The following is a 14,263-nucleotide window of genomic DNA, read 5'->3' as shown; positions in this document are numbered from 1 at the left end:
AGCAGGGAGCCTGATGCAGGGCTTGATCCCAGGACCCTGGGATCATGACCTGAGCCAAAGGCAGACGCTTAACGACTGAGCCACCCAGGCGCCCCAAATGATAGCAATTCTTATGATGCTAAAACTTGTTCTCTTTTTTGCCACTCTGCCTCTCTATGCTCTGAAAAGAAATGCCCCTTTGTGTAGCCTGTGGTCAATTTGTTGAACAAGAATTTCTCATCTAGGGCGCCTGGGTGGCTCAGTTGGTTAAGCGACTGTCTTCGGCTCAGGTCATGATCCTGGAGTCCCTGGATCGAGTCCCGCATCGGGCTCCCTGCTCGGCAGGGAGTCTGCTTCTCCCTCTGACCCTCCTCCCTCTCATGCTGTCTCTCATTCTCTCGCTCTCAAATAAATAAATAAAATCTTAAAAAAAAAAAATAAGAATTTCTCATCTAATATCATCAAAAGTCATTGAGCTTTCACATGGGCAGTTAGCATAGATTTTAGGTTTGCTTTCTCCCTGGCTATGGATTTGCTTTTTTTCCTTTTGTGTTCTTGTTTGACTTGGGCCGAGTTTGGAGTACATTGTTTCATTTGAGCCTCTTCCTGACATAACATTGTGTATGGTGTTCTTTGTATATTCGTAACCTCTCGAATTAGACTCAGTGTATTAAAGACTAATTTAGGCCTGTAGGAATCAAATCTATAGAAATTGGAAAGATAAGTCTAAATCTTAATTGTTGTTTATTGTTATTGTTTTTGCTTTTTATCCCTGAGGCAACAGCCAATGAAAAATATTTGTTCTTTGGCTTTTTTTTTTTTTGCAAATATGATTAAAAATATTAGTAGCCTGTAATTGCTTTGATATACATTACGGCATTTAAGTTTTATTAAAACCCCAGGCAGTGAAAAGAGAATAAAAGGAGATTAAGAAAGGAACTCTTAATGTACTATAAGTACACAGCAAGACACCACATTAAGTACTTCATATTATTATCTCATTTATTTCTTAAAACTATCTGCAAAGTAAGTAGCATTATCCCTATTTTGTAGGTGAGCATATGATCCTTTCTGATGCTTCATCTGCCCAAGATCATATAGCTGTTAACTAAGTGACAGAACCCTCAGAACCCAGGTTTTTATTCCAAAGTTCATCTTATTTTCATACTGCCCTGCTGCCTCCCCCAATTTAGGAGCATAGGCCTCTGCCTTATATTTCTTTGTAAACCATGTATTTTGACCTACCCTCTGGGCCACAAGATAATAGCATAAACTGCAGAACATTGGAACTGTGATAATTTTTTCTGTTGCCTCTAGGACTGGAGACCTGTCTTGCCTCGCCCAGCTTCTCTGGCCTTCTGTGGCCTACCTCTCGGCTCTTCTCCTCACTTAATACAGTTATATCTGGTTTATGGGAATAAGGAACGTTTTTAGGTTCAACCTTCTTTGGCTAAGTGAATAAATCTTATTTTTTGATTATGTGTGTTATCTTAGCTTTTATCACTTCATATTGTTCAAGAATGCAGAGCATTTATTTTTTTATTTTTTTAAGATTTTATTTATTTGAGAGAGAGAGAATGAGAGACAGAGAGCATGAGAGGGGGGAGGGTCAGAGGGAGAAGCAGACTCCCTGCCGAGCAGGGAGCCCGATGCGGGACTCGATCCCGGGACTCCAGGATCATGACCTGAGCCGAAGGCAGTCGCTTAACCAACTGAGCCACCCAGGCACCCAAGAATGCAGAGCATTTAAATCTAAAGCCCTGCTGTAGTATATGTTCAGCAAGAGTCAAGCACGTGAAAGCAGACTTACTTAAAAATTAAGAGGGCTTTATATCTAGTAAGAAAAATAGTCTCAAACTGCCATATAATCTGTTCATTCTGATAGACTACTGAGTAAAAGATGTTTTGAAGTCTGCCGAAAACTCTCCTTCTCGGTGTGATTTGTATTTTTAGCTGAGAGAGGAAAAGTTACAAGAGGAGAAAACCTCTGAAGATCAAATCCACAAGCTGTTATCGGAGGATACGGAAACAGGGAAAAGGAAAATGGACGACCAGAAAAAGAGAGATGAGCCATTGGTACTGAAGACAGATCTGGAACATGTAAGTAGATCACGGTTTTGATGGACAGCTGGCTCAAAATCAGTCATTAGCCCAGGTGACATGGGTCTGAAAACCTGTGTTGGTGAGCTGTGAGAGCAGTAATAGTCGCTGACCGTGTAGTGGACGAGTAGTGAAGAACCTAGTGTCCAGATGGGAGCTGGAGAGAGTAACTCATGAATGGGACAATAGAGTTGTGTGGAAAGATTAAGGGAACAGTTGGGAAAAAAGGCGAGTGAGGGGAAATACCTAGTATAGAATACTACTTGTGGAAATTTGATACGTATGTTGTCATTTTGACTTATGTGTTGTTATTTGACATTTGAGTTTTGTACATCTTATATCCTCAACTAGGTTTCCTTAAAGCTTGTATTTGATTTCCCTCTATTCTTTTTAATGCCTTAAGCAACATAGTGCTAGATACAAGGTAGGTCTTCAATGTTAGATTACGTAGTTTAACTCTAATTAGATTTCTAATCTTGCCAAATCTTGCCCGAATTTTTTTCATTACTTATTTACCAAGCGAATTACTGGAAAAGGTTATAAGTGGTATATTTAATGTATGTAAGAAAGCATTTTGGGAAGGCCCACTGGGTACTCAAATGGATAATTACAATTGAGTTTTTTTCTTTAGTACATCATACTGGATCAGACATTTTCTATGGCTTGCTGTGTGTACTTAAGATAGCTTTAGAGTCGTTATCTTTTAAAATAGTTTGTGATTTAGACTTGTTAGTATTTCAGGTTAACTTTCTAATTAGCTGGGATTAATAAAGCTTTACTGTATATAAGACAGACAACACAGAATAGAGGAAAACCAAATCTCTGCACCAGGATTCGGCCTCTTTTTTTTTTTAAAGATTTTATTTATTTATCTGAGGCAGAGAGAATGAGAGAGAGAGAGCACATGAGAGGGGGGAGGGTCAGAGGGAGAAGCAGACTCCCTGCCGAGCAGGGAGCCCGATGCGGGACTCGATCCAGGGACTCCAGGATCATGACCTGAGCCGAAGGCAGTCGCTTAACCAACTGAGCCACCCAGGCGCCCCAAGGATTCGGCCTCTTAAACAGGTCCCAGCATTGTAACAGACTGTACAGCTTTGGCCAGGTTAGTTAATTTCACTGTGCTTTTGCTTCACTCTTTGCAAAGGCATTTTTCCTGAACTTGAGGAAATGAAATTATTTAAGCTTTCTTGGATCCATGGTATTTGCTGTTGTCAACTGTGCATTTTTGATCCCAGTTATAACAATAATAATCGTTATTATTTAATTCTTGTAAAAGTAACCACTTGCATTTTGGAGGGTTTCACCCTTCTAAAAGATTCAACTTAACAAACATGAAATGCTTGCATACTCTTAATGCTCTGTTCATTGGGAACTACAAAAGGAAAAAGACTGGAGAGGATGCAATTTAGCTAGGAAGGCAAGAGTAAAATATGATAGCTTTGTGCATACAGTGTGTTTTCTGACTAATAGCCCCAACTGTGGTCTGTGATCTCTAGACTACAACTCTGCCTCTTCACCCCAGCAGGGCCGTCCTTTAGATCCCTTAGGCAAAATGACCCAGAAGGACCTTTCTCTTTAGGACAGACCGATCTTGACAAAGAGAGCTTACCCTCCACTGGGGTCCTTTGATAGAAAGAACCTGCTTTTTTTGGGCTGGCCAGATCCAAGTTTCCTCTAGGAAATGATCTCTAGTATTAATTCATGTCAAGGCCAGGAAATGGCTCTAATTATTTTTTCTTTTGCCACTACCAGCTTTGAAATAGAAATCAACTGCATTTTATAATCTTAAAAGGAATTGTAATCTTTTTTTTTTAATTTAATTTTATTATGTTGGTCACCGTACAATACATCATTAGTTTTTGATGTAGTGTTCCACGATTCATTGTTTTCGTAATTGTAATCTTAAAAGGAATCAGGAAGTATAAATCCTTTTTTTTGCAATAGTTTCACAAAATTTTATATGCAAAAACACATTGAATAAAGTTTTAGATTTTTGTGATGGTATCTCTTTTTCTGTTTGCTTTTGTCTTTTTGAGGACTTTTAAAGGCCTCTGATTTTGCTTTAAATAGGTCTTAAGAGTTTTTGGTACTGGAAAAAGAATTTCATTTAGTCTGCCAAGACTACATTCAAATTGGGACCAAAGAGAGAGCCTCCAAGAGAGGCTCAGTGGAAAGCCAGCTGAAGGATTGTATTTTATGTAGAGAACAATATGATTAGAGCTGAAGTGATCATTTTACTTTCCTGCACCAAAAGACTTGGTGATTCCCCATTTCCTATGGAATTAAATGAAAATTCTTTACCCCAACATTCAGGTCCTTAGTATTGTTCTAACTGATCTTCCCATCCTTACTCATGCCCCCAAATTCTAGGGAACAGAGCTGTTTGTGTTCCCCCAAATATATAACTTTATGCTTTTCCTCCTTAGAGTCTTTGCTGTTGCATTTTCATCTAATCGAAATGCCACACTGCTTACCTGTTGAAAGGCTATTCATCTCTCCATACCCAGTGCAAAAGCAGTCACCTTCCTGGAACCTATAGGGATTCCTCAGTTGTTTCTCCACTCCTACCATCTACTCTCTCCCCTCCCAAGTTTGTAAATTTACAGGACTTATTTCTTTCTCCATTACATTATGCTTGTGTATTTGTGTTTCTCTACTAGATTTATAAGTTTGTTGAGTAAGGGAAATGTGTCCTAGCTATTTTAAAATCTCCCACAGTATCTTGTATATCACAAGTGTTTGATTCATGTTTATCAAGTTGAATTCAAATGGAGGGAGGAAAGTGCTTATTCTAGAGGAAGGTATTACCATCTGTTGTTATCAGTTTGGAGTGGAAATAAAATGGACATGACAACTTATGATTTGTTATGGTACAGTTAATACCAATAACAGTGTGAATTATTGGAAAACAATTGGTATAACAGTTACAGTCATAGCAAAGAGATATGCTATGAAAAGTTGCTCATCATCCAACAACTTAGAGACAACCCTTATGAACATTTTGGTAACTGTCTTTCTGGACTTTTTTTCTAAGTGCATATAAAGAAACTTCAAATGTAAACTGAAAGACTCAAAAAGAGTCTAAAAATGAAGGTAACTGAATGAGTATCAACATGTTGGAAAAAGCTTGACTCTAGGGGTATTTAGAAGTCCTCGCAGAGAAAGTGGCATATAAGATGCCCCTGAAGGGCCAATGAGTATTTTTTAGGCAGAGAATGTGGAATAGGAGTTACAGGCAAAGGGAATAGCATGCCCAGAAGAGAGGCTTTGAAAGGCTATGATGGTACACGGAGAGTAGAGTAATAGGTTATATCTGTGTGCTTGATAGTATGGTAGGATTAGAAGGAAGAAAGGCTGGCGAGAGCAGTAAGTAGATGATTGCAACAGTCCAGGCAGAAGAGGATGAGAATCTAAGGAAAGGCAGTGTCAGTGAGTATACATGGGAAGGGTTAGATCTGAATGCATTTTAGGAGTAGAGTGGAACAGGCATGGAGGCAGCTTGGAGATGGACACTCTGGATTGAAGTCCTAGTGTTAGCTACTTATTAACTCTACAGTCTTAGGCACATTAACTATTCTGAGCCTCAGTTTGCCACCGGGAGAAGACAGGTCATCCTTTCTTAATAGGGTGCAAATGAAATAAAATATCGAGAAGTATTGGGTGTATTCAGAACTTCCATGACTCTGAAGAAAGGGAAAGGAGAGAGTCAGAGAAGACATCGAGGCTTCTAGCTGGGTTGGTAGTGGGGCTTAGAGAAGAAAAGAGTGAATTGAATTTTGGATATATTAAGTTTGAGCTACATTTGGGATACCCAGATCAGGACCTCCAAGAGGCAGTTGGAAACATGGGTGCTCCCTGAGAGACAGGACGTACAATAGCTGTGAAACAATAACTTTGGGAGAGTCCATGGGCACACCAAATAGACAGTGTTGTCTCCCTTGTCTCCTGCCAGTGTCCTGCGCGCCTCTCAGATTCAGAGAATGAAGAACCTTCCCGAGGCAAGATGACACAGACCCATCGCTCGGCATTTGTTTCTAAGAACAACTCCTACTCCTTAGCTTTCCTGGCAGGGTAAGAGACTGATACTGAATTTAGTTGCAATTCTTTCGTTTTGGAGTATGAGACTAAAGGGACTCGGGTGGGGAGCAAAAGTGTTTGTTGTAGCCACTTTTCGGGGAGGTGGGAAAGGGGGAACGATGTGGGAATTGGTTTTCAAATATCCGTTAGGAACAAAGGGCTGATCTAAAAGTGATTTTTACCTATTTCTGGGCGTCCTCAGGGTAGGATTATGCTAATTTCTGTGCTGCGAAGTGTGACCTTTTTATCCTTGGAGGGAACCACAAAGACAGCTTCTGCAAACAATATCCATCCATTCTCTCTGTGGACTTTTTTCTCTTGGTAGGAAGTGAGGCCAGAGTCATTTTATTTTCAATGCCTAGAACTAAAATATATCTTGAATAGGTTTCAGGAGGGCAAACTGAAAGGTTTTTAAGACCCTTGTCAAGGAATCTCTTGATCCTTTAGACTTTGCAGGCTGTGGGGAGGAAAGGAGGGAGAGGAAATGGATGGATGTTGGATGATGGAGGGAATAATGAAGGGACTAGGTGCAAGGAAAAAGGAAAGAAGGAGGAAGGATGGAAGGAAAAAGAGGAGGAGAGAGGGAAGGAAGGAAGGAAGAGGGGAAGAGGGATACATAAATAGGAGGAAGGGAAGAAGAAGTGGAGGAGGGATGGTAGGAAGGAATCATTTATTCAGCAGACATTCTGTGAACAGCTACTATGTGCCATGCTCTTTGTTTTAATATAAAATGAAAAAACATCATCTTATGCCATTGTGTTGTCTGTTTCTGGTAAAAGCTGGCATTACTCACCCTTATCTTATATCTGGGGTTCCTTTCCTCCTTCCCAGCAGTCCCATAAGGTAGATCTCTCTTTTTTGCTGCCCCTATAGACATACACCTACTTATTTTATTCTTTTATTTTGAGGCTTTTTATTGCTAATCACTAATAAATGTGACCCCCAAAAGCTTCCAACTTAAGAATGTTATAAAGTACGAACTATTGTGATCCCTGATGTCGTTTTTATATCTGAATCTTTTTTGTATGTGTTCTTTTGGAACAGTCTGATTGTCCTGTTATTTCTGAGAGTAACATTCACTAACCGCCCACCTTCCCTTAAATGCCTCCCCTTCTCTAGGTAATGGTAACTCCTTCTTCCAGGAAGGCTCTTTCCTGGAGTATTTATTCATTCATTTGACATTTGTTTAGTGGTCACTGTATTGTAGCCACTTAGGTTTGATTGATGTAATCAGAACCCAATAAGTAAGATGTAAGCCAGCATACTTTCCATTTATGGTAAAGATGAAACTCAACGTTGTGCATATGAACTTGAACTGAAGATGCCCTCTAAAGTTAAAAAATTCAAGATTGCTTGACTAAGAATTTTTCAGCTGCTGATTGTATATATGGAGCTCCCCCCATTTATAGCAGGCATATTTTAATGATTACGAGAGAGATCTACTGACAAGAGAAAAAGATCATATCATTAATTCCAATGAAGTCACAAGAAATACTCCCTAAAGCAAATAAATGTTGCTTTTAGGCAGTCTGTGATTAATTAATATCTCATAATTTGAAATGACTTGGAAAAAAGAGAACTATTTATTAAAATCCAAATATGATGCCGAGGCCAAATTGCCTCAATTAGTTATCACCAATTCCAATCTCTACTCTTACAAATTCGTTCTTATAAAGGAGGTAGCAGGTTAATATGTTGTTACTTAGAAATGCCTAGCAAGGAACTTAGAAAATTCTTTTTAAAGGGTAAAACATAAAGCCCTTACGGAGGGGTTTGCTTTTTTAAATTTAAATTTAAATTTTTAAAAAAGATTTATTTATTTAAGAGAGAGAGAGAGCACGAGCAGGAGGGACAGAGGGAGAGGGAGAGAGAATCACAAGCAGACTCTGTGCTGAGCACAGAGCCTGATGCAGGGCTTAATTCCATGATCTTGAGATCACGACCCAAGCCAAAACCAAGAGTTGGATGCCCAACCGACTGTGCCACCCAGGTGCCCTGGGGTTTGCTTTTAATTATGTGTGGTTCTGGAATCTCTGTAATACATCTTCTTTTCCTGCTCCTTGGCCCACTCTTGCCCTTACTCTGTATCATTGAGCCACAATGGGACTACTTTATAGGAGAAGAGTCACATAACATTTTACTATTAATGAGTGTTTGCAATTTGTCTTACACATTTCAGCATTCATTTTTTCCAAATATCCAAGGTTGTGGACTGAGTTCAGTTATTAGTACAGTTATTAGAACAATTCATTGGATTTGGTTGGTAGGCATATCTTTTTAGGACATAGTTTGCTGATGTCATGGAAACCTTAGGTTGGAAAATCGATTATGGTAATACTGTGAATTGCCTCTCTTATGTAGTCAACAGGTTTTTTCCTTAGATAAGAAAATATTTAAATTTCAGTTCCAAAGAATACTTAGAAAAACAATATGGACTTGTTTTTGTTGTTTTATTTTTTTTTTTAAGATTTTTTTAAAATTTATTTTTTAACAGAGAGAGAGACAGTGAGAGAGGGAACACAAGCAGGGAGAGTGGGAAAGGGAGAAGCAGGCTTCCCGCCGAGCAGGGAGCCCGATGTGGGACTCGATCCCAGGACCCTGGGATCATGACCTGAGCCGAAGGCAGACGCTTAACGACTGAGCCACCCAGGCGCCCTGTTGTTGTTGTTTTAAAGATTTGATTATTTATTTGAGAGAGAGAGAGATAGCACAAGCAGAGGGAGAGGCAGAGGGAGAGGGAGAAGCAGACTCCCCGCTGAGCCGGGAGCCCGACACAGGGCTCAATCCCAGGACCTGGAGATCATGACCTGAGCCGAAGGCAGATGCTCAACCATCTGAGCCATCCAGGTGCCTCCAATATGGACTTGTTAATGCTGAAATTGTTGCCAGGTGAATTGGGGAGACTCTCTGAGGCCCTAAGGCCTTGACCCATCCCATCCCAAAGATGTTGCTAAAGGCTCTTGGTCTCCTTGCAAGAAAGAATTCAAGGATAGACCAGACACAACAGTTGAGTGTGCAAGTAGGAAAGTTTATGAAAATGAGAGTCCACTGTTGAGATATGAGAGCAGGCAAGCTCAAGGAGAGCGCACCCTGGGGTTGGGTTTCTGCCTTTCATTGACAGTTGTTCACTACAGGGTGGAATACTTATTCCTTGGGGAGGGGATTTCTTGGGAGCAGTGTTTCATACCTTTTCTCTTTACTTGGTCAGGATCTCTGGCCTTCTTTTCTTGGGTCCATCTGGTTTGATCTGGCTTCTATGGCTTTGTTTTTGGAGCCTGCCAGGATGGGTCTCTAACTTTCCCTGAGAGCAGTAGTGAGCCATCTCTCTCTCTCACACACACACACACACACACACACACACACACACACACACACCTTGGCTGGCCTGTTAAAGCCTGACTAACTGCCTACTCTAACACAATGGGATGTAGCTTATGGATATATTAAAAAATAATTAATATGACGAACCATGAGAGACGATGGACTCTGAAAAACAAAAGGGTTCTGGAGGGGAGGGGGGTGGGAGGATGGGTTAGCCTGGTGGTGGGTATTGAGGAGGGCATGTTCTGCATGGAGCACTGGGTGTTATGCACAAACAATGAATCATGGAACACTTCATCTAAAACTAATGATGTAATGTATGGGGATTAACATAAGAATAAAAAAAATAATTAGTATGGTGATGGTTGCACAACAATGTGACTGTAAACTTCAAATGATTAAAATGATGGCTTTTATGTTATATATATTTTTCCACATTAAAAAAAGTATTAGCATTTTTAATAGTTTTTAGATATTTCAAATGCATTTTTTTCCATGTGTTAAGCAACAACAAAAGAATAGGTTTTCTCCGTAAGTTCTTTTCCTCAAGAGAGGTCATATGTAAAAGCTTTGGAAGTTGTTACAACTGTATTTAAATAAAATCAATCTGCATTTGTTTTACTTATCTACTTCATAAATGTTTCTTTCTTAAGCCCAAAGGCATAGAGGTAAGAATGAGTAGGCCTGATAGGATGGTTATTTTGGAAGGAATCCATTAATCGACTCTGGCTATGAGTCTTGCGAACAACCCAGTCTCTCTTTATATGAAAAATTCAAAGCAAAGAGGGCTTTAAAGCACTATTCCTAAAATTGTACAGTCCTATTGAAAATGAAACGTCTCTCAAGTAGGCAGATAGAGTAATAGTTAATCCAAGATCATTCCTAAGTTAATCACAAAATATATGTTAATTGAAAAAAGTGAACTTGAACCATAAGATACATCATTGTAAAGTTAAACTTTTATTTGATATATTGAGAAACTGGTTTGTTTGTTCACATTTATTTCCCTTCACTCCTCATTCCTTTCTTCCTCACTAGAATCAAACAAAAAACCTGGTTGCAGATTCTTCCAAAAGCTCAGCCTAGAAAAACTTTCTCTGTTGAGGTGTGTCTTTTCAAAAGGCTACATGACCACTTTCATTTTCCTCTTTGCTTTTGCTATCAGGAGGTTTAGAATTAGGGTTTTTAGTTCAGTCATCATGACTTTCCAACATGGCCTATAATTTAAAACAACAACAACAACAACAACAAACTTTGGTTTACTTTTTCCATATTTATTACTTAATGTGATCTCTATCCTCCATTAAGGCTGAGTCTTTATGTATTTTTGCAGTAAGTCACTATGGATTTTTCTTGGAAATAGGGCATAATCGTAAAAAGGGATATAATTCAACCATCTATCCTCTTTCCAGTTTAAAAAATGAAAAAAAAAAAAAAAAGACAGTAATGCAGTGTTCCCTGTATTGCCATTCCATACAAAATCATATCTTACGTAAATGGCGCTTAGCAAGATTTCTGGCACATGGTAAGTTCAGTGACTATTACTGCCACTCTATATTCTTTTAGAATGTGGACCCTTAGAGCTGAAAAGGATCTTAAATATTATCTTAACTAATTCTTTTGTTTTATTGATGAGAAGACTAAAACCTGGAGAGAGAAGATGGTTTGCCAAATCTCAGATAGCTAGAATAGTAGGGATCTGAGTTAGAATAGTTAGGGGCTCTTTCCACTCTACCCCAGTGTCCCCCATCTCCTTCGTATAGACCCCTCTGCCACCTCTGCCTGTCTTCCCACTGGACTTTAAATTCTTTGCGAGCAGGAACAGCATCTTGTTCACCTTTATAGTTGCAATGCTTAGGGAGGCGCCTGGCCTATAGGGGAGGCTCAATAAATACTTGGGGAATGTTTGAATAAGATAGATCTTGTGCCTTTGGGTGGATTAAACTGGAATTTTGTCAGAACCCATTGTCAAACTTGCAGCATAGGAGGGCGGGCTCTGGGAGCTGTATAGAAGAACAGACTGGCTGGTGGCTGTTTTATAGACTAGATTCCATAGGATTAATTTGGGATATGGGGAGTCTAGTGACCACAGTGATAAGGCTCATATATTATAAAGTTGCTTTTAGCATTCTAATGCATTAACAACAGCTTATGGTGATACTTTTTATAGATTCTATAAAAGAAAAATGTTTCCCACTGAGTAGTAATTCAGTCTTAATTAAGTAGAAATGAACCACATTATTTAGTTTTCATTATTTTGTCCTCATTATTTCGTCCAAATACTTTAAGCCTGAGGCTATGGTTCAGAGTGGGACACATCAAAAGAGACCTAAGGTGTTTACTATAAGGTGTGTTGGAGGAGAGATAGAGACAACGACTGACAGATTCAGCAATATTAAATGCATGCCCAGTCAGTGTTGGAGTAAATTAAAATATGCAGACTTGTCCCTCTTCCTTAAAATGAACCAATGAAAATACAGATGCTTTCAGGTAACAGATACCAAACAGACACACGAGTGATATGATATTGGAGGACTAGCTCTAGAATTGATGAAAGGAGGCAAAGCCAGAGAGGTGGGGATGGGGAGGCTAGTCTAGGGAGATGATGGGGAAGTAGCAGTGTGAGCTCCAGTAAACTCAGTTGTTCCCTTTCTGTCTCATCTATGTAAAATGCAGGTTGTTATGGCGATCTGCCGGGCAGGGATTTTTACTGGGTGGTTTCTTAGGATTTTTTCGACCTCTAAAAGTGAAGCATCTAGAATTAGCTTAAAGTAGAGTTTTAAAGAGTGGAGAGAATGAAGCCATGGTATGAAAAGAAAGGGGTTGAGGGTAGTTGGAAAGTTCTGTAAAAATCTAAGGATTAGACTTAGCAAGTTGTGTGTGGGGAGTAGTCCAACAGTAGCCATGAGGGAGAGGAGACTGAGAAAGAAAGATGAGGTAGTGAGTTATAAGAAGCCACAGACTTGGTGACGGCCTGGGACATGTCCTGTGCTCATGTGTGTGTGTGTGTGTGTGTGTGTGTGTGTGTTGGGGAGGGATAAAGGAATTGAAACAAATCAAGCAGATGGCCTGGTTATTAAGAGGACAAATCTTGTTAAAAGTCGTGGAATCTGGTTGAAAAAGGAAGCTAGCTTAAGGAGAAGTGATGTGGAACTTAGGGAGAGGGGCAGGATTTATAGGTGTCAATAATCTCTCTGCTATACCAGGACAGAAATACCTGCTAGTTTTCAGAGGGCGGGTTGGTGAGTTGTCGGGCTCTGCGTCAGGGGAACTAGCTTTTTTCTAGTGCTTCCTGTCATGTTGATGAATGTAAAGTACTCACATTAGTTCTCACATTAATCCTACAAGTTTTATAATACTATTCCCATTTTGCAGCTAAGGAACATGCAGTTCAAAGACGTTAAGTAACTCACCCAAGAGCTTCTCACCTCATTAGAGTGACAGAGATGGAACTGAACTCAGGTCTCTCTTTATTTCAAACCTATGCACTTTCTCATCAAACCATTGTCAGAACCCTTGTGACCAAAGGCTCTGCACTTGGAACCTGGTCTTGAAATGATCTACCTTTGCAAAGGAAAACTGCCTTCCTTCTGTTTGTTTAATTTATACCCTGCCTTGTTCTAACAGAGGTAAGTAAGAACCTGTCCAGTTATCCTGCCATTTGAGGGGACTGAAGTGATGGAAATGTTCTAAAATTGATTGTGGTAATGATTATAACTGTGAATTAAAAACCATTAAACTGTACACTTAAGAAGAAAAGAATACTAGTGTACACAAGGCACATAACCCAGATCATAAATATACAAAAGAAGGATTATAACAAAATCTCACCTATTTCTGGGTGCATGGCAACTACAACTGGGCCTAAGGAAGCTCCTGGTTTCATTCAAGTATGTGTGTATGTGGTGGTAGTTGGGAGGGCTCATACACGCAGGCTAGGGGCTAGAAGGAGGCTCCTCTCCAGCCTTTAGCTTCTTGGTGGAACTTAGCTCTACCTGACCTGAGAGTTTAATTAAAAAACTAATGTGGTTTGGGTATGTGAGAGTGATGATTGAACAGTTGAGAGTATGAGCTATCTAATGTTTTGTATCCTGTATTGCCATTTGAAAACCCTTTAAGCAGTGTTTTATAAGCATTAAATCTTGCTTTCCAGCTGCATGTTTATACTGGTTGCCTCTCCTTTTCTTTGTTTGTAAGTCAGATTCATTGTGGTTGTGGGTATTTTTAGCCTAACTCTACATCCCAGAAACCATCTGGTCTCTTGGCAATGGAAATTTTAAGCCAGTTGCCTTTCAGACAATGCTGCTTTCTCTTGTTTATGACTTCATTATGTGTTTGGAAGAGAGAGCTTCCCTAGATGTGCTGGGTCTGTTCTATGGCAGAGTAGAGTAGAATGTAAGATCAATATGCTGTGGTAGAAAGAGCCCAGGCTTAGAATCATAGAGATACGGGTTTAAATCTTGGCTTCACAACTGTGTGACCTTGGAAGATCACTTCCCTCAGTTCTTTGTAAAATGAGGATGATGATGCTTATCTCATAGGGTTTCTGTATGTATTAAATGAGATCTAATATATTTAAAGCAGCTCAGTGCCTGACAGATATTACATTCCTAATAAATGTTGAAGTTTTCTCTTTTTTTCATAAGGAGGAGACAAGTGTTTCTGTGCATATTTTTGTTCATTTATAAGAAATTTATTAAATATATCCACTGTGTCTTAGGGTTTGAGGGTACAGAAATAGATGTGCACAAAGTAGTGAGAGTAGGGCGCCTGGGTGGCTCAGTCG

General features: G+C 39.6%; 1 protein-coding gene across 2 annotated transcripts in view; it reads left to right on the top strand.

The window, feature by feature from the left end:
* RNF169 (ring finger protein 169) overlaps positions 1–14,263 on the top strand; it is an 89,626-nt gene that overhangs the window by 51,117 nt on the left and 24,246 nt on the right. For both annotated transcript variants that reach the window (XM_045894438.3, XM_064576921.1), the window contains exons 3-4: positions 1,933–2,079; positions 6,032–6,150. In XM_045894438.3, the coding sequence (XP_045750394.1) occupies positions 1,933–2,079; positions 6,032–6,150 (266 nt within the window). The remainder of the gene's footprint in view (positions 1–1,932; positions 2,080–6,031; positions 6,151–14,263) is intronic.

The sequence above is a fragment of the Mirounga angustirostris genome, unplaced genomic scaffold (assembly GCF_029215605.1).
Source record: "Mirounga angustirostris isolate CCGP_5_RB_7025 unplaced genomic scaffold, mMirAng1.0.hap1 SCAF_13, whole genome shotgun sequence".
NCBI classification, from domain to species: domain Eukaryota; kingdom Metazoa; phylum Chordata; class Mammalia; order Carnivora; family Phocidae; genus Mirounga; species Mirounga angustirostris.
Note: the sequence above shows the minus strand (reverse complement) of the source record. Positions and strands in the feature narration are given on the sequence as shown.